The following is a 22377-nucleotide window of genomic DNA, read 5'->3' as shown; positions in this document are numbered from 1 at the left end:
ACTCTGCTGTTACTCTTACCTCATCATTTAGATGCTGTGATTCAAAGTGTGGGATTTAAAAGACTTTGTTGGAGGTTCCTCAGAAAAGACATGAGTGCAGCGCTGGGATGATTTCCTCAGCCACAGAAAGCCAGCAAATCTGAATTTTTGTCTATCCAGATTTTCTCTGATATGGAAAGAGGGAAGCATTTTGATAGTTTCAAAGGCATGATATATCTCCCTATTGAAGATAATTTACAGTTGTCACATTCCTGAAGTCTGAGTAGGAGATACTTTTACCTCCCAAATTTGTTTGATAAGTGCATGGAATTTTGATGGGAGCTAATGTCTCCCAGCAATATGTCCACCTGGTTCTACCTGCTCCCCAAAATCCAGAAGCCCAACTACCCCTGCAGACCTATCATCTTGGCATGCTCCTGCCCCAATGAACTTATCTCGTCCTACCTCCACTCCATTCTCTCCCCTTGGTTCAGGCAATTCCCACTGACAACTGCGACCCCAATCATACCCTCCATCTCTTCAGTAACTTCCAGTTCCCTGGCCCACAGTGCTTTAACTTCACTATGGATGTGCAGTCCTTATACATTAGGATAGGCTCCAGGCCCTTGGCTTCTTCGTCTCTAACTGACCCATCCAGTCCCCCTTCACCAATTCCCTCCTCTGCCTCGCTGAACTTGTCCTCACCCTCAACAACATTTTCTTCAACTCTTCCCATTTCCTCCAAATCCAGGGGATGGCCATGGGTACCCTGATGGGCCCTAGCTACGCCTGCCTCTTTTGTTGGCTATATCAAACAGTCCCTCTTCAGTACCTTCACAGGCACTGTGCCCCAACTCTTCTGCCGTTAGGTCGATGCCTGCATCAGTGCAGCATCCTGTACCAAGTCTGAACTGGAGCAGTATATTGACTTCGGCCACAACTTCTATCCCGCCCTCAAATTCACTTGATCCATCTCGGACACCTCCCTCCCCTTTCTTGACCTCTCCATTTCCATCTCCGACACAGTCTCCAGACAGACGTTTACTTCAAACCCACAGACTCTCACGACTGCCTGGACTACACCCTCCTCCCACCCAGTATCCTGCAAGAACTCCACCACATTCTCCCAATTCCTCTACCTCTGCTGCATCTGCTCAGATGAAGAGACATTCCACTCCCAAGCATCCCAGATGTCCAGCTACTTTGAAAAATGTGCTTTCCCCCCTCTGTCATCCAGAGAGCCCTCTACTGCACCACCTCCATTCCCAATTCCACTGCTCTAAACAGCCCCCCAACGCAATAAAGACAGAGCCCCCCTTGTCCTCACCTGCCATCCCACCAGTCTCCACATCCAACGCATCATCCTTAAACACTCCTGCCAATTCCAACTAGACCCCACCACCAAGAACATCTTCCCCTCCCCAACCCCCTCTGTCTTCCGCAATGACCGTTCTCTTCAACTGTCCTTGGTTTGTGCCATACTTCTCACCAATGCCCCCCCTACCCCAAACCCCCAGGTACCTTTCCCTGCAACCGGAAAAGATGCAAAACCTGCTGGTGCACCACCCCGTCACCTCTATCCATGGCCCCAAACAGTCCTTCCAGGTGGAACAGACATTCACCTGCCTCTCTTCCCAACCTAGTTTACTGCATCAGGTGTTCCCAGTGTGGTCTTCTCTACATCATGGAGACTGAACATAAACTTAGTGATCGGTCCGCCAAGCATCGCAGCTGAGCCCACAGGGACCGACCGGATCTCCTTGTCACTGCCCATTTTAATTCCTCTTCCCACTCCCTTTCTAACATGACCATCCTTAGCCTCCTCCATTGCCACAATGAACCAAAGAGCAAATTGGAGGCACAACACCTCATCCTCTGCCTGGACAGCCTACAGCCCGGAGGACTCAACATTTTGAGTTCTCCAATTTCAAACAACCTCCCTTCCCATCCCTTGACTCCTTTCCCAGCCCTTCCCTCTCCCTTCCACTCACCCCTGCTATCAAATGGATTCATTCCTCCCATTGACCAACCAGGTCGTACCTTCAACATGCCTGCAACTATTCCCACTTCACCGACCTGCCCCCGCTACTGCCTTTATCTTCAGCTCTCCCTACGCACGCCCCCAGTCCTGCAGAAGGGTTACACCTGAAACGTTGACTTCTCTAGCTCTTGATACTGCCTGTTTTGCTGTGCTCTTCTAGCCTCCTGCCTGTCTACTTTGGATTCCAGCACCTGCAGTTTTTTGTCTCAAACCAAGCTATAAAGACCTCAACTGGAATACCATTGGGACTGTCGGCTTTGTGGTTTCTTTCTGTTGGCTTGTTACAACTCACACAATGACGGTGGTTCATGGATTCCATCACAGGATAGTGCAGCATAGCTTGAAGGGTACCACTTCTCAAATTGGTTTCACAAATGATGTGTTGTTATAAATTTTAGTTTGATTATCTCAATCTTAGTGACATAGAAGTTTATGAACTCCTCAAATTTATAAAAGATTAGGGGAGAGGGCACGGTTCAGTTCAGGTCATTTGCAATGTTTGGTGCGATCCCACATTTGTCTTTTTTCAAAATAATGTTCTGGTCCTTGTTTATTTTCAACTGAAATAACGCACCTATCATGGCTGGCAACCTATATGTTGTTGTGTGTTTAGAATGTTCCATGCTGTTAATTTAGGTGATGACATCTTTCCTGATTGTCCCATTTAACACTGCACACTGTGACCACCATTTAAAGGGTCTTGTCAGACTATGGGGTGTCATCTGAATTCCTCCCTGAATCGGGTCGGCATGGACTAGTCGGACCAAAGGGAACGTCTCTATGACTCTATCCCCCCAACCACCTAAAAAACCCATGTGGGTAGAGGTGATTGTGTGTACTTTCAAGGTCTTGCCACTGTGTGTCACTGTGGAGCACCATTGGTTTCCAGCCAGCAACAATGTTGGTACAGCTTAAGTGATTCTAGTGGTTAGTAACGAGCTTCTGATTGACATTACTTAACTTTTTTCAACTTAGTTTTACCAATTATCAATTCAAAACTGTCAATTAAAAGGATAATTTTCCTATTAAGTTCCAGACTGGGCAAATGTAGAAGGCAAAATATGACGCCACAGATGTTAACATTTTCTATCGCAGAATTGCCTATAGGTAAATCCAACAATCTAGGTGGTATACCAGGCCTGTGTAGGGATAAAGGTACCATGAAAGTTTTAAATGGAGCGCATGACCTGTGTGATGAATTTCAGATAAAGTTGATGTATATATTATTCTTTTTCACTATTTAAAAATATTTTTATTGAAATAGGCAAACTGCTGCTGTTTATAGCTGCCTAAAGATGTGCTGTTGTGTTATATGATACACATCTGTATTGTACCATCCTAACATATCCACTGCTATATGTAGGCAACCACTCTGTAACATTGTCATTCGACTATACCTAGATCGACCTGTTATTCTGCTGCCCCCACTTGGCCCTCTAGAACAGATCTCTAACTTTTAAGTTTGGAACAGTTGGTGGACCTACTAACATTTTCTTCTCTGGATGCTACTCTTTAGAGCTCATTTTGCTTTTACAGTCTCAAATATCTCTTCATTTAGCATATAGTTTATATATGAGATTTCCAACATTTGTCTTAGGATCCACACTTCAAGCGCCTCTGTTCCACAGATCTTTACTTACTGCCTACATTTGTGAGGCAAAGAGGAAAGTGGATAAAATGTAACATATTGAGAGATTTTAGTTTATCGGAAGCTTCAGTTTGCCTGTTAATGCATCCATCACCTTAATCAATTTACTTCTGGCTATCTCTATCCTTCCAACTTCTGCAACACAAACACAGTACAGAGATGCCACTGTACCCTGCTACCGATATAATATGGGAGTTTTACAAACTGGAATGACAAACTTTAAAACAAAAGTGCTCAATTTTATCCACAATGTTTTTAAGCCAATTGCTCTGTTAAAGATGGTAATTCCAAAAATGCTTTAGAAAGTCATTTGCGAACATCCTCGACTTAAAGCAAGTTGGATTAAAAAGTTTATTTTTGAAGACAAAGTTTGAAATAAGCAATTGCAAAAACAAAACACAATTGTTGGAGAGATTGAGGCTGGATTTTCATTGAAGCAGTGTAGATAAACAGCAAAAAACCCAAAGTTATGGTCAGCTAACACCAAAGGAATTAAACGTTGAACCAATGCATTATTGCTATAAAAAGTGTTTCCCAGCATATGATCTGATGTAATTTAATGCATAAATGAATGGGCGGCATGGTGGCCCAGTGGTTAGCACTGCTGCCTCACAGCGCCAGAGTCCGGGATTCAATTCCCGCCTCAGGCGATTGACTGTGTGGAGTTTGCACATTCTCCCCGTGTCTGTGTGGGTTTCCTCCGGGTGCTCCGGTTTCCTCCCACAGTCCAAAGATGTGCAGGTCAGGTGAATTGGCCATACTAAATTTTCCATAGTGTTAGGTTAGGGGAACGGGTGGGTTGCGCTTCGGCGGGTCGGTGTGGACTTGTTGGGCCGAAGGGCCTGTTTCCACACTGTAATTTAATCTAAAAAAAAATCTAGTGGATGCGCAGTAAAGACCTACACATTGAGTTGGAATATTTTAGATATTTATTATACTTTTGAAACAATGCCAAACTATTAGCTTCTCCAGTCACCTTCGGCAGGCATTTTATTAGTTTTATGCTTATTATCGGAGGACCTTCATTACTTGTACATCACTAAATGCTGGTAATCCACAGTATAAATTGATATTGTATATTCTGTGTTACAGAAAATTTGTGCACACAAAGGTTTATTATTGTTTAAGCTAGCACTGCACCTAGCAAAATCTAATGGATAAACACAACAAGGAACTGCAAATGCTGGAGATCTGAAATGGAAAAAATTGCTGGGGAAACTTAGCAGGTCTGGCAGCATCTGTGGAGAGAATATAGAGTTAATGTTTCAAGTCCAGTTCAGAAGAAGGGCCATTGGACTTGACAGGTGAACTGTCTTCTTTCTGTACATGCTGCCAAACCTGCTGAACATCAAATGGAGTTCTTCATTCAAAGTGAGTGAATGCCTGAGATGCTTAAAAGGTTACATTCCTGCTGAATTTAAGCTAGTCAGTACAAGATTGGTGAAATCACTTGTTTAAATGCCAATTGTTTGAAGATAGTAAGATGTTAACATGCTGAAATAAGTGTTTGGTTGACAGCAAGATAGATCCTAGCAAGTTAATTAATGAACTTGAAAATACAATAATCCTTAGGAATGATGTATGTAGTTTATGAATGTCTAAACACTGATTGAATTACTGATCCAAAGTCAGCTATTTGTTATCATATAAACATCATTTTTATTTTCTCAATATTAAGCAACAAAGGGAAAGAACAGCAAAGATAATAGTGATCTAGAAGTCGAAAGGAGATTCAATCATGCAACATTTTAGAATACTATAGTTCTACCAACTCTTGCTCCAAGTGAGAAAATCTTATATTAGAGTAAAGTGAACTGTCAGGTTGATAATGCTGCATATTATTTAGTTTTGATATTGTAGCATTGCTGCTCATCCACTGATGTCTTTTTGTGTTCACTAGAGTGGGGCATTGATGGAATTAGGCAATGGGAGGTTTTCCTTTCAGGGGTACACTGCCCTATAACAAACTCCAACATCAGACATGGTACCGTCAAGTGTAGAATAAATTCCCTTTGATCTGTCTAGCATTAATTTCTTCTTATTTTGAACACAAATCATTACGAGGGAAATAATCAACTGGTGCAGACCTTTTTGTACAGTAGGCTGGTTTGAGGCTCATTGCATCCATTTCATGTAGAAACATGAGAGCCAGCAGTAAGAGGAATCATCGGTTTGAATTGTATTTGAATCTGATGTGCCAGTATCTAACTCATTATCCTACGCTACAGTATTCCCTACCATTTCATTTTCCCTGGCAGGTGTGGTGAAGTCTCTGAGATGCCTTTGATATTTATCAGAAAAAATTGAAAAATATATGCTTGTACCAGCTTTTCCACGTTAGTAGCTTTAAAACTTTAGATTATAGTCCTCCGTAGGTTGCTCTTTTTACGATTTGAATAAAATGTTCATGGAACAATGATCAGATTTACCTCTTTCCCATTTGATTATGGTGGTAAGAGCTCAGTATTATTGAGTAAGACAATTTTGCAGGTAAACCATGACAAATTAGTTCCAAAAGGAGGTCCTGAGAAAAACTGCCCAGCCTCAACATTTATGGCAGCATACTGCATATCCGAGGAATGATGGTGAAAGAGATGGTTGTACATGCTGGAGGATGGAAACATGGACAGGATCTTACATCCTGTTGTTTGTCATAGGTTAATATCTGTATTACTCATTGGTCATATGTACCAAATGGATGAATCTTTATCTAAGGCTAGTCAGATGTGACTGGTGAGAAGACCGCTATCACTAGGGGCCATGTGATGTTTGTTAATAACCCTGGATTCCCTGGTGTGCTTCTGATCTCTTGACAACTCTAGATCCTAACTGCATATTGTCAACTGTAAGATACTGGTCCACTTTAATTGTCAATTGGGACAAACTAAATCACTTTGTTATGGTATCCAATGTGAAATGGTTGTCAATGCAGCAGTGCCCTTGTGTAATGGAAGAGTTAAGTTTTGCCGAATTTTTGGAGTTCTTTGTTGGGATGATGCGAGGGTTACAGCACAAGGCAACCTTTGCATTAGACAAAGAGAATGTTATTACTGAAACAAAAACAGAAATTGCTGAAAAATTTCAGCAGGTCTGGCAACATCCGTGGAGAGAAATCAGAGTTAATGTTTCAGGTCCAGTGACCTTCCTGCAGAAGAAAGGTCCTGAAGTATTACTGTACCTGTTAACTTTGATTTCTCTCCACAGATGCTGCCAGATCTGCTGAAAGTTTTCAACAATTTCTGTTTTTATTTCCTATTTCCAGCATCTGCAGTTCGTTTGGTTTGTGGTGAATGTTGCTCCTGTAACTTGATCTGCAGTCGAGAACTTATGTAAAAGCTATTTAATTTAAATCTAAACCTTTATTCAGCACTTTATTTTTTACTGCACACAAGGCTTTGAAATTTGTCACATTTTTCATGGACTACCTTTGAGAAACACTGCACAGGTAGAAAGCCACTCTTTTCCTGTAGCAATCCATTATTTTTAATTAAAACCAGTGAAATAGGTAATAGTGGCATCTCAGAATGAGGAGAGCTGTAGAATGTAAGCCTGATTTACCACATTGCGCTTGGGAAGTGCAGCCAATCAGACATCCTGAAAGCATTTTTATAAGCATTCCTTGAAGTGAGATTTAAGTACTTGAAACAGACTCTGGCTTCATGGTTACTGTCCATTCACAATGTATTGTGCAATTAATGTAGGAATTCTTGCAAACGTTGAAAATCTAGATTGTGGTATATTACTTGAATCTGAACTTGGAATTCTGGGCTCTGGCAAAGGCCGACAAATGACCCCTTTTAAATGAGTGATCATAAATACACAATGTAGGCAAGCTTGTTTTCTTTCTGTCTTGGAACTTGTAAAAGCCAATTCTGTATTGACAGTAAATGTGCTTAGCTTTTCAATAAATTTTCCCGGCAGTTGTCTGCTTGACAGCAGGTTTAACCCACAGTTCACGACCTAGAGCCTTCACCATGGGTAAGGCAAGGAAGTAGGTACTGAATCCACTCCAGCTGGAGCAGAGATCAAACATTGTGCTGTTGGCACCAAATTGACCCCCTTCACTGGCTGTTCAGTCAACTGTGCCAATCTGCTCTCCAAGGATCCCAAACTACTGTGCCACATGCACTACCACATGCATGTTACAGTCCAGAGCTATGCTCCAATTTTGCCCAGGGGTGACCTAAATCAAATCAGTTTTTGGATAAATATGGATTTCTTGGTGCAGTGCATTCTTAACACATTTTCTTTGGACTCTACTGATCCAATAACATAAGCTGCTATTCCTTTGTGTACCTTTTTGTCTGTAAATATCATTTTAGATTGCCCCCATAAAGTTCACATTTGAACAATACGAGCAAAGTCTTACCAGATTCCAAATGACATGAGCTCTGGTGAGAAACTGAAAGGAATCGCGTGATGGCTTTCTTGAGAACAAGAAGTTGCACTTTCCAACAGGGTGTTCTGGATCTCGAGATGAGAGTCTGGTTAGTGAGTGGTGACCGATCAATTAATGGGGATAATTGCTCACTATCACCATCATTACCATTGAATCTCACCTCATTAATACACAGGCTCCTCTTCTGCCATAGGGCCGAAAGAAGTTTAGATGCTGAGAATTCCCGAAGTCAGAAGGGGTAACTGGGGATGCTCCTCCATCTTTGAGACCCACCCACGGGGGCATGCTTCTTAGGCAGTGATAACATACACCCCACATTCAAAGTGATAGCAAAGTGTCATCAACAGTGCTATCAAGCAGCACTTCCTCAGCAATAACCGTATCAGTGATGCCCAGTTTGGGTTCTGCCAGGGCCACTCAGCTCCTGACCTCCTTACAGATTTAGTTCAAACATAGCAAAAGGCTGAATTCCAGAGGTGAGATGAGAGTGACAGTCCTTGACATCAAGGCCACATTCAACCAAGTGTGGTATCAAGGACCCTTAGCAAAACTGGGATCGATGGAAATCAGAGGGCAAACTCTGCTGGTTGGAGTCATACCTGGCACATAAGAAGATGGTTGTGGTTGTTTGATGTCAGTCAATTCAACTCCAGAACATCACTGCAGCTGTTCCTGAGCGTAGTGTCCTAGGCTTAACCATCTTCAGCTGCTTCATCAATGACGTCCTGTCAGATGTGGGGATGTTTGCCAATGTTGGCACAATCTGTATCACCATTCATGACTCCTCAGACACAGAAGTAGTCCATGCTCAAATACAACATGATATGGGCCAAGCAGAGGCAGGTGGGACTAGTTCAGTATGGGATTATGGTTGGCATGGACTGGTTGGGCCAAAGGGTCAGTTTCCGTGTTGTATGACTGCATGACTGTATCTGGGCAATATCCAGGCTGACAAGTGGCAAGTGACATTCATGCCACATGAATGCCAGGCAATTATCATCTCCAGTAAGAGACAATCTAACCACTGCCCCTTGACATTCAATGATGTTACCGTCACTGAATCCCCTACTTTCAATATCTTTGACATTACCATTGACCAGAAACTTAATTGGACAAAAGTGAGGACTGCTGATGCTGTAAATCAGAGTCTAGATTAGCATGGTGCTGGAAAAGCACAGCAGGTCAGGCAGCATCCGTGGAGCAGGAAAATCTACGTTTTGGACAATAGCCAAAGGGCTTTTGCTCGAAACGCCGATTTTCCTGCTCCTCAGAAACGTAATTGGATTTGCCACATTAACACAGTGGCTAAAAGAGTAGGTCAGTGACGAATAACTCCCCTGTTGACTCCTGAAAGCCTTGCAACCATCTACGGGGCACAAATCAGGAATGTGATTGAATACACCCTGGTTGGGTGCAGCTCCAACAACATTCAAGAAGTTTGATGCCATCCAGGACAAAGCAAGCTTCTTGATTGGCAGCATGTCTACAAACATCCACTGCTTTCACCACCGATGTTGAGTATCAGCAATGTACTATCTACAAGATACACCGCAGAAATTCAGCAAAGATCTTTAGATAGCACCTTCCCAACCCACGATCACTTCCATCTAGCAGGACAAAGACAGCAAATACATAGGCACACCATCACTTGCAAGATCCCTGCAAGCCATTCACTATCCTGACTTGGAAATTTATCACTGTTCCTTCCCTGTCACTGGGTTAAAATCCTGGAATTCCCTCCATAAGGGCATTGTCGGTCAATGTGGACTGCAGTGGTGCAAGAAGGCAGCTCACCACCACCTTCTCAAGGGCAACTAGGGATGGGTAATAAATGGTGACCAACCAGCAAAGCCCATGTCCCACGAGTGAATTAAAAAATGACACTGGCATCTAACACATGCCAGCCTCTCCACACCACCATGATGTATGCCAGTTGGTGGTCCCATTGAAGTCAGTCAGAGGTACATTGGGGAGGTGAATGGGGTATTGGTGATATCAGAGGCACCGTCGGACAAGGGTGATGGATGGGATCAATACTGGGGATTGTTATCAATATCCTGGAATGTGGAGGGGATGAGGACATTGAAAGGGGGAGCCTCAAAGTATAAGATGGGAGGAGCAGTTGTGCATGAGATGCTGATGATGGAAATGATTAGGGATCACTACCATTATGACCCTGACGAGGGATGTCTTAGACATTCACTTGCAAATGCCCTGGCAGCAGGTGTCAGCAACATATTTGGCTTTGCCTACGTTCAGGGCAACGTTGACTACACCGGCATCGCACTGAGCAAGCCACATTGTAACACAGTTGAGATCATTAGTGCAAAAGATTTTCATTTTGGCAATGTGAAGATGATCTGTAATCATTGGTGCCACCTCTTAGAGGTTTGTGTCTGGTTACCTGGGTGCTGTCACGATTCCTATCTCCTTGAGAACTCTGATGTTCCTGCTGTGTTCGAGCATCCAGATGTCTTGCAAGGCTGAGACCAAGGGTGGCATGGACTATCCTTTGACCATGGCTGATGTCTCCATGGCACAGCCCCTGACTGAGGGAGGGGATGGATACAACATAGCCTATTTTATGATCAAGGGCATGGTGGGGCAGACAATCATTCCCCTGAAGATGAGGTTCTACTACTTGAGCATCAGAATTGGGGGTGGGGCGGGAGAGGGGGGCAGTATATTCTGGACAGTATATTACATTGTCCGAGCATGCTTTTCCTCCCACAACTGGAATAGCCAATAAGAGGTGGTGATGGGCATTGAGGAACTGAGTGGGATGAATCCTCTGAGTAGGACAATGAGGACGTTGAGCAGGAGGACCAGTACCTTGTGTGTCATAGAATGCAGCTGTGTTGGACACGACAAGCTACAGGACCTAATTGACACCCAGTTCCTTTAGATGTAAACAGGGTGCAGTGATCACTCACTGATAATAAGCATTTTAAAGTCAGTGTACAAGTAGTTGGTCTTCTGATAGGGAACAGCAGCTTCTGTTCGCTTTTGGCTTTGGCAATTAAAAGCAACATTTTTTGCATTATTTAAAGGCTTCCTTGTATGTGAAAGCCCCACAATAACAATGATCATATGGTCTAATCCAGTGGGCTTTGTGGAAGGAGGGGTAGTGCCCTACAGGGTGATGTACGATGGGTTATGTCTTCAGTGAGGTTTATGGATGGCAGGTGCTTTAAGGTCAGGTGGAATTGGAATATGGTGTTGCATGTGCAAGGTAGTGCCAGCTGTGCCAACTCTATGCTGTGAAGTGCTTGTTAGTGGCTGCTGTGTCACTATGTTGATGGGAAGAGCATCTCTAGAATGCCCAGACTTGGCTGAGTGCATGGCCAAGTTCCCAAGATGGCACTACTGCTAGGGTTGTCGGTTTTCGATCTGGGATATTTGGGCAGTGGTGAGTACTTGCTGCTATGGCGAGCAGGAGAATTGGCCTCACTTCAGATGAGAAGTGTGCCGTAGGCCAGTGTAGGTAGTTAATGCCAAGGCAAAGGAGTGGCTGTGGATACCTGCATGGTTATGTCCTGCCTCTTTATGGGGTATGTGGAGCAATGCTTGTTCCAGACTTACACTGGCCCCCTCCCATAACTCTTGTCTCGGTACATCGATGACTGCTTTGGTGCCACTTCATGCTCCCGCCAGGATCTTGAAAATTTCATTCATTTTGCCTCCAATTTCTACCCTTCTATAACTTTCACATTGTCTATTTCTGACATTTCCCTTCCTTCCCTTGACCTCTCTCTCCATTTTGGGGAGTAAACTGCTGTTTCTGCTACACAGTGTGTTTTAGCTGTTTTATCTTGCAAAGAAACTGCAAGTCGAATCTTAATAATAATAATAATAAACAATGTTGTGGTTCTGTTCGCCGAGCTGGGAATTTGTGTTGCAGACGTTTCATCCCCTGTCTAGGTGACATCCTCAGTGCTTGGGAGCCTCCTGTGAAGCACTTCTGTGATGTTTCTTCCGGCATTTATAGTGGTTTGTCTCTGCCGCTTCCAGTTGTCAGTTCCAGCTGTCCGCTGTAGTGGCCGGTATATTGGGTCCAGGTCGATATGCTTATAGATTGAATCTGTGGATGAGTGCCATGCCTCTAGGTTGTGGCATGTGGTTGACAATGGAATGAGGACATGCCACAACCCAAAGGACTAGCCACACTACCAGACTAGGACTCATAACAGCACACAAACCAACAGCCACTCTCAGACATCAACTCACCAGGACGAAGGACCCGATACCCAGCATGAGCAAAACCAATGTAGTGTACAAAATCCCATGCAAGGACTACACAAAACACTACATAGGACAAACAGGAAAACAGCTAACGGTCCACATCCATGAACACCAACTAGCCATGAAACAACACGACCACCTATCCTTAGTAGCCACACACTCAGATGACAAGCAACAGGAGTTCGACTGGGACAACACTACTATTATAGGACAAGCCAAACGGAGAACAGCCAGGGAAATCCTAGAGGCATGGCACTCATCCACAGATTCAATCAATAAGCACATCGACCTGGACCCAATATACCGGCCACTGCAACGGACAGCTGGAACTGACAATCGGAAGCGGCAGATACAAATCACTATAAATGCCAGAAGAAACATCACAGAAGCGCTTCACAGGATGCTCCCAAGCACTGAGGATGTCACCTAGATAGGGGACGAAACGTCTGCAACACAAATTCCCAGCTTGGCGAACAGAACCACATCAACGAGCACCTGAGCTACAAATCTTCTCCCAAACTTTGAATAATAAACAATAATATTTATTTATTTACCACGATTAATACTATAACAACAAAATACACTATAACTAACAATTTACACTAGAAACCTAATCAACTATCGTGTACTTTAACATAACTCTGGATGATGATATCCCACTACACTTGAGCTTGGCCTTGATCCACGTGGTGATGATCGGCTGGTTGCCTTCCCCAGTGATCCCAGGGGTATCTTCTCTTCACAGTGACTGGATTCAAGTTACCATCCAAGGGCCTAAACAGCCTTTCCAGGTGAAACAGCATTTCACCTGAACCTCCGCCAGTCTCATGTATTGTATTTGCTGCACTTGATGTGGCCTATGCTACATTGGAGAAATGAAATATAGACTGGGTGACACTTTACAGAACACCTCCGATCTGCGCTCTAGCAGGACCCTGGCCTTCCTGTCTGTCCACGGCATGCTGCAGTGTTCCAGTGAATCCCAGCACAAACTAGAGGAACAAAATCACATCTTCAGACTAGGCAATCTACAGCCTTCTGGACTTCAATATTGAGTTCAACACCTTCAAATTGTGAACCAACTCTCATTCCTTCCCTTTCTTATCAGCTTTACTTGTTATATTCTCTGTCACCAGTTCACCTCTCCCCTACCCCCATCCCAGTGGGGACTGTCTGGCAGTTAGATACACCATTGTTCTGCCATTCTCACATTCCAATCACTTAATCTGAACTATCAGCATCTTTTCTACACCCCACCACTGCCACAACCACCCCCCCAATTATAGCATAAATGCTGCCTCCTCCACATTTCACTTCAGCTCTGCTGAATAGTCATCTAGACTCGAAACATTAGCTTGCTCTGTCTCCATGGATGCTGTCTGACCTGCTGTGATTTATAACATTTGTTGTTTTCAGTATTGATTCCGGCATCTGCAGTAATTTGCTTCTAGGTACTTAATAAGAACGGTTTGGGATGGCAGCATGAGAAAACCCACTGGGTCTCATTAAAAAGAAACCCTCCATCAAGCTGAATTAAAATGACAAGATTAAGCCCTGTTACTGTTACCTAGGGGAAACTGTGTACAAGGTTGCTCATGGACCAGGATGTGGTGTTGTCTGAGTGACTGCTTGACTGAATTAAGATGTGATGTGACTGGTGGGTCTGAGACCTCTAAAATGGTGCTTCAGTTCACGGTTGCTCATGAAGATTTTGGCTGTGAGGTGGGAAATGTCTCAAATGGTATAAGGCCATAAGACAGCAGAGCAGAATGTAGGTCCATTGAGTCTACCCTGCCATTCAGTCATGGCTAATAGGGTTTCAAAAACATTTTCCCGCTTTCTCTCCTTAACCTTAGCAATTAAGAACACATCTATTTCTGTTTTAAATACACTCAATGACCTGGTCTCCCCAGACTTCTATGGCAATGAATTCCACAGATTAATCACTGTCTGGCGAAAGAAGTTTCTCCTTATTTCTATTCCAAAGGGTTTTCCCTTTACTTTAAGGCTGTGCCCTCGGGTTCTCATCTCTTCTGCCAATGCAAACATCTTCCCAATGTCCACTCTGTCCAGGCCGTTCAGTATTCTGTAAGTTTCAATCAGATCCCTCTCATCCTTCTTAACTCCATTGAGTATAGTCCCGTAGTCCTCAAATGTTCCTCATATGTTAAGCCTTTTATTCCTGGTATCATACTCGTGTACCTCCTCTGGACCTGCTCCAGGGCCAATACATCTTTCCTGAGGTATGGGGCCTAAAATTGCTCACAATACTCTAAATGTAGTCTGACCAGAGCCTTATAAAGCCTCAGAAGAACTTCCCTGCCTTTTTATCATAATCCTCTTGAGATGAATGACAACATTGTACTTGCTTTCCGAACTACTGACTCCACCTACAAATTTAAGTTGAGAGAATCCTTGACTAGGACTCCCAAGTCTCTCTGCACTTCAGATTTCTGAATTTTCTCCCCATTTAGAAAATAGTTCATGCCTCTATTCTTCCTTTTCCCACATTGTATTTCATCTGCCACTCACCTAACCTGTCTAAATCTTTCTGCAGCCTCCCTGCCTCTTCAACACTACCTGTTCTTCCACCTATATTTGTATCATCTGCAAGCTTAGTCAGAATGCCCTCCATTCCTTCATCCAGATCATTAGTGTATAAAGGGGAAGGTTGTGATCCCAATACTGACCCTTGTGGAACACCACTAGTCACTGGCTTCCATCCTGAGAAGGACCCTTTTATTCCCACTGTCTGCCGTCTGCCAGACAGCCATTCTTCTATCCATGCTAGTGCCTTACCTCTAACACCATGGGCCCTTGTCTTACTCAGCAGCCTTCTTTGCAGGACCTTATCAGAGGCCTTCTGGAAGCCCAGATAGATACAATCCATTGGCTCTCCTTGGTCTAACCAGCTCATATTCAGGGCATAAATTTAACTAATTTGCTTTTTCCACGTTCATTGTTTAATGGTTGCGCCTCTGTTGTCTTCCTCTCCCTCAGGTTTGGGGTCCTGCCCTTCCAGCAAAAGATATCGGTGACCAAAATCTGAGTTTTATCTTATTTCGACAGGAGCCTGGTTTTTGAGTGGATAGTTGTCTTTGGTAGCCTTTCCCCATGCTTTTTTGGCCCCATGATGCCAGGGGATGCTGACTCCATTCATATCTTGGAATCTGATCATTGACTTTCCTTGCCATCTCTATAACTCAAGGGTATCCCATTTCCAAATTATTCTCTCACCGGTTAGGGTGATACTCCAGGGCAATGATGGCTGGCGCCGCACTTGTCTATCCTCAACTATTTTGAACCTGTCAGCTTCTGAAAGCTGTGGAGGGGTATATGGTATTGAGGTTTGGATAGACGGGAGGTTTGGCTTGATGAGCATTGGGGGGGAAGCAGCAGATATAATATATTATTTGGAGTTCTTATCAAGAAAAAGTCCATGAGCTCTGTATCCTTTTGAGTCAGTATGTAATGCAAGCAATTCGATCAGACTTGCTAATAGACTTTTTTCCTTAAGTAAGTAATATTGAGATTATTTTGGTATTTGACAACTTTGAGTCTTTTAATGGTTTGGTTTAATTACATGGCACAATTTTTCATCCATATGTCTATGTTTGAAGCAATAATCTTGAAATGCTTTGATCTTAATAATAAACATTTGAGAGTATGAGTGTTGAATAAGTTCAATGAGAAATTGTGGCAGCAGATTTTGGTTTTGTAACTTCCGGCATTGTCTTTCTTGATGAAGACACAAACTGATTTTCTTCATGCACAATAACATGGACAAAGTAAGAGGTGCGATTCCTTCATGAAAGACTGAATTTTTATTTAAATTATATGGGGACATATTTAAAGAATTAGTTATTTATTCCATCACCACAATGATCTCATCTCTCTCAGTTCAGTCTGTCTTCTGTTTTAATTACTACATGATGCTAATGAGATTAGGTGGGCACCAGAAAAGTAGATGCAATTCTTACTCATCTCATTCAACAGGTTGCCTGTGTTATGATCCCAGCTGATGTTATTACTGGACAAGTCCGATTCTTAGCTTGATGGGATATATTTTGAAATTGTTGATTTTAACAAAGTAGTCTCTCACTGAAACACAATGCTACAGATTTTGCTTTAACAATTAAACAAAATTTATTAATAAATGAGATGAAGATAAAATAAACCAAATCATCAACTTGTAATAGAAAATTTAAGATCTTTAAACACGTGGGAAAAGTATAATCCCATTAATCCCTAAACTGTTCTTTTTTTAATTTGAAAAGAATCAAAACAACTTTTGTTCAGTACACAACATAGCATTCTTATAATACTTACACCAGAGTCTCTGCATCTAACACGTCAGTAAGTTCAAGTCACTTGTAAGTTTAACTTTTATATTGAAACTGCAGACATTATCTTCCTGGAGTTACCATACACCTGCTTAAAAGTACTCTCTTTCAATAACCTTTTCAGGTTCTTTTGTCCCAGCATCTCTGGTCTGGAAGTAAGAAAACTCTTTACAGTATGGTAACATAGTTCACTGCATATCCTTTCCTTCTCAGGAGCATGGATCTACACTGCCATCCTATCCAAAACAAATATGCTCAAAATTCAAAAGTAAAATTGAAACCAAAATTCCCCTTCCAAGCTGTCTTTTACTTAAACTTAAAAAAAAGAAATTGCAGATGTTTCTAGCAATCATTAAGACCACAGTATTTACCTTGGTGGGTCACAAAATAATCGAAGATAAACAAAAAAAAAACTATTAGTGGTGCACATGAACCCATTCACTCTAAAGTCAGGTCTCAAAAAATTGCTTTCAAATAAATCACCATAGGTACAGAATGTTTTAACATCATACACACAGAAAATACACTTGTTTCTAAGTCAAGAACCAGAAACACAAACTTAAAGTAAATATTAAATTAAACATTAAATGTATTTATAATTTTGCAATAAATATGCATACAAATCTCACAATTTGTCTGTGACTGGAGGAATTCTGAGATTTGCTGCACTTGAATTTGGATATAAAGTAACAATTGTATCTGTAGTTGTATACTGTAACTATTGTATAATAGTTTCAAAGTGATTTTTTTTCACTAACCATGTTCAAGGAATTGTGTGTCTGTGTATTATGTGTAGAATGTACTCTGTATCTCATATGAGATTTGCACCATGCACAAAGAAATTGCCTATATTATCCATTTTATGTAAGGAATGACGATTCTCATTATGAAGGATGGCTGTTCATTTTCTCAGTTTGATGTATAAATCTAATAGTCATGATGTATAACATGTCATAGCAGTTTCAAATAATAACACAGGATTGGTTCGCTCATCTCTAAAGTTTACCCACATTAGACATTTTGGTGAATTGATTATGTGTAATGCATTAGAAATGTATAATCCTCATAGTGTTGTTCTGTACATAGTGTAATTATGTGGGTTGAATGAAAGGTTGATCAGGAATAGCACGGTGGCTCAGTGGTTAGCACTGCTGCCTCACAGCACCAGGGATCCAGGTTCAATTCCAACCTTGGGTGACTGTGTGGAGTTTGCACATTCTCCCTCTGTCTGTGTAGGATTCATCTGGGTTTTCTGGTTTATTCCCACAATCCAAAGATGTGCAGTTAGGAAATTGGTCATGCTAAATTGCCCATAGTGTTCAGGAATGTGTCATTTAGGTGTATTAATCAGGGGTAAATGTAGCGTAATGGGGTTGTAGAATGGGTTAATCTTCAGAAGGTTGGTATGGACTTGTTGAGCTGAGAGGCCTGACTCCACATTGTAGGGATTCTATGAAATCCTGATTAAACATATTGCCAGTTAGTGGAGGTTTAATATCATACTGAAAATATCAATTAGTTATTTTTTGAAATATATTAAAATGTTTGTATTCTAGTTGAATTAAAATCAAAACCTTGTCATTTTCATTACTTTCTAATTTTAGCTTGGTGTTTATGATTTGTATAAATATTGCACATATGGAGATTTTCTGTTGCAGAAACAGCTAAATAAAATTTTCAAGCAACACTTATTTTAATTGAAGTATTTTGTTTTCACTTTGCCTATACTCCTGTACCTTTCTCTGCTTCACATGTACATCTAATTTTCTCTTAAAATTTCCAGTGGCCTCTTTCTTAACCACTTCTTGTGGTAGACTAATCTGTACTCAACTTTCTACCATCAACAAAATGTCTGCTAACCTCACTCTTGTGAATTGACAATTCAAATAGACAGGCCCTTGCCACACTCTCCTCACCATTGGAAATGAGCTCCTGGGCACTCTATGAAAGCTTGCAAGAATTTTAAAAAAAGCTCTACAACATTTACACTTCACCTTACCTGCTTCAGTGGAATTATCTCACTATCTAAAGATAATTTCTCACTCCCTATTGCTCTTGTGAACTGTTGCTGTATCCTTTTGTTGTTTTCATGCACATTCTCCAATTGTGACTCCAAACAGCACAGAATTCTTGTTTTTTTTCACAAATTAAGAGTAATGTTGTTGCTAGTACACTCTATACTATTTATAAAAGCACCAAATGTCATTCTTACATGACAACAGTTCTAAGTAAAACAGTATATACAATGCAGTTTTGGATATCTCAGAGATTCGTAGACATTAAATATTTGTCTTTTTCATTTTCTTTCTTCTGTATTTCAGTGACAAATGTGCTGAGCAGCACAGATTTATGGTTGGAAGTATATGAAAGGAGCTTTTATGCCAAGATTATTAAACAATTCTAGTTTTGTAAGGCAGACAGAATCGTAAATTCATTCCAACAAAATCCAGAGCATGACAAGTTATAGGATAAAGTAATAAATGAGAAAGAGAATGAAGTAATAGCTATCACAACTTGGGGCTAAAAGACAAATCTGAACTCGAAGGTCAGCAAATCTCTTGCAATCAGTTTAACAGCAATATTACCAACCTAATTTTCTCAATTAATCTTCTTGAATTATATTTTTCATAAAATCCTTTTACATACAACCAATGTCCCCCTCCCACATGGAGTTCTAATCATGTACTTTTATGTTTTAAATATCTCGTTTTATTTCCATAACTGTACTCTAATGTTCCAAGATTATTAGGAAGGCAAATACAGTGCAATTGTAAACGTTAACTTGGCTTGAAGCAGAGAAGCCATTAAACTCGTTCAAAGCAATCTCAGAAGATTTGTGCCTTTGATTTGTTTAAAAAGAAATCTCCTTGCATTAAATAATCATTGTTTGTCTTTAACTTTAAAGATTCACAAGGTCTTCAATTGCCAGGAGTGCGACAAAAAATTCATATCTGCAAACCAGTTGAAGCGCCATATGATTACCCATTCAGGTAAGTCCAACCTGGAGATTTTTTTTACTGAAGCAGAAAAACAGGTAGCTGATGTTTCACTTTCTTGGGGCCTGCCTTGTGACCTGCTTCCCTGGTAATTAAGTAACACAACATAAAATTTGTCATAGCTGCTTAAATGTCTTTAATCTGAAAAAGAGCAATTCATGCTCATGGTGCAAAGCAGTTTTTCTTTGAAGTGATTCTCTTTTGACTGAAGTTAATTAAACAGAGTTTGGTATTTAGAAGAGATGCTTTAAGATGTGCAAATTGCAGGAGATATACCCAAGCTTGTCCTACAAAAGAGGCAATTTGGTGCACATAATTCCAAAGGCATGCAGCTGTCTGTCTAATTGGTTTAATCTTAATTGTATTGACTTAATTGGAAGATTCCCTCAGTGGACAAAGTCTTCCTTTCATCTTTCCTTCTTTATCAACTGACAGTTTAATATTTGCTGCTCATTCTTCACAGAGAAACGCCCTTACACCTGTGAGGTCTGCAGTAAATCTTTCAAACGGCTAGATCAAGTGACTGCACATAAAATTATCCATAGTGAGGACAAACCCTACAAATGCAAACTTTGTGGAAAAGGATTTGCTCACAGAAATGTGTATAAGAACCACAAGAAGGTAAATATGAATTCTATATATATGCATATATACAAACGTGAATATCTTTGTGTATATATGTGTATATATAGTAAAAAAAATTCTTACAAATTTGTGATTAACCCTGCAGCTGACTGCAAAAATAACCTTGTAATGCCCTGCTGCCAATCATGATTGATAAATTTGCACTTGCTTACGTCACAATGTTTGTAATCTGCACTCACTGACATCACCCTCTCCACAGCACAAGGACCTGGGGAAGCTCTGCATATCGGTAAGTCATTAGTAATTTCCCAGTTGAACGACTTATTTTACAAAAAGATTATGTTTAAGAAAATGTATACGTGGGTGAAATATCAAATCAATTCATTTGCTGCTGTGAATATAAGATGTTTTTTTTCTAAACCCTTACTTGTCTTGCTCTCATAACCTCTTACCACTTTAAGTTCTGAATTTAACACTTCTGACACCCTAGAAGAGTCCTTGCCAATGCTAAGGTAGTAAATGTGTAACATTTGGCAAGCAGTCCAATGCAAACATGTAAATCAATGGGAAAGATTTGATGTTTGATTAGATATGCAAGTACATTTAGGATTATGAAAGTAATTGTCTTCTACGACTAATAAATATTCGGTTTAGTTTCAAAATATTATGGAAAGCTCTGTACCATTAGTACTTAAAGCTTTGAATTGAATAAGTCTGAAATATTGGGCTGATCTCTCTTTTCCTTCCATTGGTTGAATGTTTAGGATTAATTGAATGCCCATTATTTCTTGTTTACACTATTTTACTATGAATTTCGCTATCATGATGAGCTATTATATCAGCAGGTCTACATCTACTTCTCCTTCACCTAACTAACCACAAACAATGAGGTCTTATGAGGAGAGCAACATTCTGACCGCATGAGATGATTCTGCTACTGCTATTTACAGTTCCTCCAGACTCCTCCGCCTGTTTGGTTACTTGTTCCATCACAAGCCCTCTTTGCCTTACTCTGTGGCTTCTTTCTTGTTATTTAAATCCATTCTGCCATCAGCGTATTTCCCACCCCCACCATATCAAAGTCATTTTCCTGCCTCTGTACCTGCTTAGAAAATGTTACATCCTAATATTTTTTTAATTCTGTCAAAGGGTTAGAAACACAGATGTTGCCTGACTTGGTGAGGTTTTCCAGAATTTAATGTTCCAATTTTCACTTTTTTGTTTCATTGCTGTGAAGGTGAATTTAAGGATCTTAAGAAACATCATCAAGTAAAGGAATATTGAGAGGGCTGGGGGAAAGCGTGTTTGGGGGGGGTAAGGAGTTGGGAGCTGGGGTAGCAGGGGGAGGAGTGAGGGTGTGGGGTTGGGGAATGGGGTGGTTACCTTCTGACAAATGAGAGAATGACCCAGTGAAACCTGGTAGTTTTGCATGGGGTTCAGACATTATTTGTGGTATGTGTGTGTTTTAGGGTATTCTTGTCCATGGCAAGGCTCCCTGGCTGCAGTGGCTGCTGCCCTTCAATGATACCAACAGTCATAGAGTCATAGAGATGTACGGCACGGAAACAGACCCTTCGGTCCAACTTGTCCATGCCAACCAGATATCCCAACCCAATCTACTCCCACCTGCCAGCACCCGGCCCATATCCCTCTAAACCCTTCCTATTCATGTACACATCCAGATGCCTTTTAAATGTTGTAATTGTACCAGCCTCCACCACTTCCTGTGGCAGCTCATTCCATGCACATACCACCGTCTGTGTGAAAAAGTTGCCCCTTAAGTCCCTTTGATCTTTCCCATCTCACCCTAAACCTATGACCTCTAGTTCTGGACTCCTCCACCCCAGGGAAAAGACTTTTTCTATTTATCCTATCCATGCCCCTCACGATTTTATAAACGTCTATAAGGTCACCCCTCAGCCTTCAACGCTGCAGAGGAAACACCCTAGTCTATTCAACCTCTCCCTACAGCTCAAATCCTCCAACCCTGGCAACACCCTTATAAATCTTTTCTGAACCCTTTCAAGTTTCACAACATCTTTCAGATATGAAGGAGACCAGAATTTCACGCAATATTCCAACAGTGGCCTAACCAATGTCCTGTACAGCCGCAACATGACCTCCCAACTCCTGTACTCAATACT

At 41.4% G+C, this 22377-nt stretch overlaps 1 protein-coding gene across 9 annotated transcripts in view; it reads left to right on the top strand.

Annotated features, from left to right (window-relative positions):
• prdm5 (PR domain containing 5) overlaps positions 1-22377 on the top strand; it is a 351179-nt gene that overhangs the window by 101221 nt on the left and 227581 nt on the right. For 8 of the 9 annotated variants that reach the window (XM_087988179.1, XM_043696639.2, XM_043696605.2 and 5 more), the window contains 3 exons: positions 19558-19642; positions 20112-20269; positions 20493-20522. In XM_087988179.1, the coding sequence (XP_087844305.1) occupies positions 19558-19642; positions 20112-20269; positions 20493-20522 (273 nt within the window). The remainder of the gene's footprint in view (positions 1-19557; positions 19643-20111; positions 20270-20492; positions 20523-22377) is intronic. The other variant, XM_043696615.2, reaches the window with a different exon arrangement.

Source organism: Chiloscyllium plagiosum, unplaced genomic scaffold (genome assembly GCF_037043375.1).
Source record: "Chiloscyllium plagiosum isolate Xiang-an unplaced genomic scaffold, Cpla_swu_hap1 HiC_scaffold_1, whole genome shotgun sequence".
In the NCBI taxonomy this organism is placed as follows: Eukaryota; Metazoa; Chordata; class Chondrichthyes; order Orectolobiformes; family Hemiscylliidae; genus Chiloscyllium; species Chiloscyllium plagiosum.
This window is presented reverse-complemented; position numbering and strand designations above follow the sequence as displayed.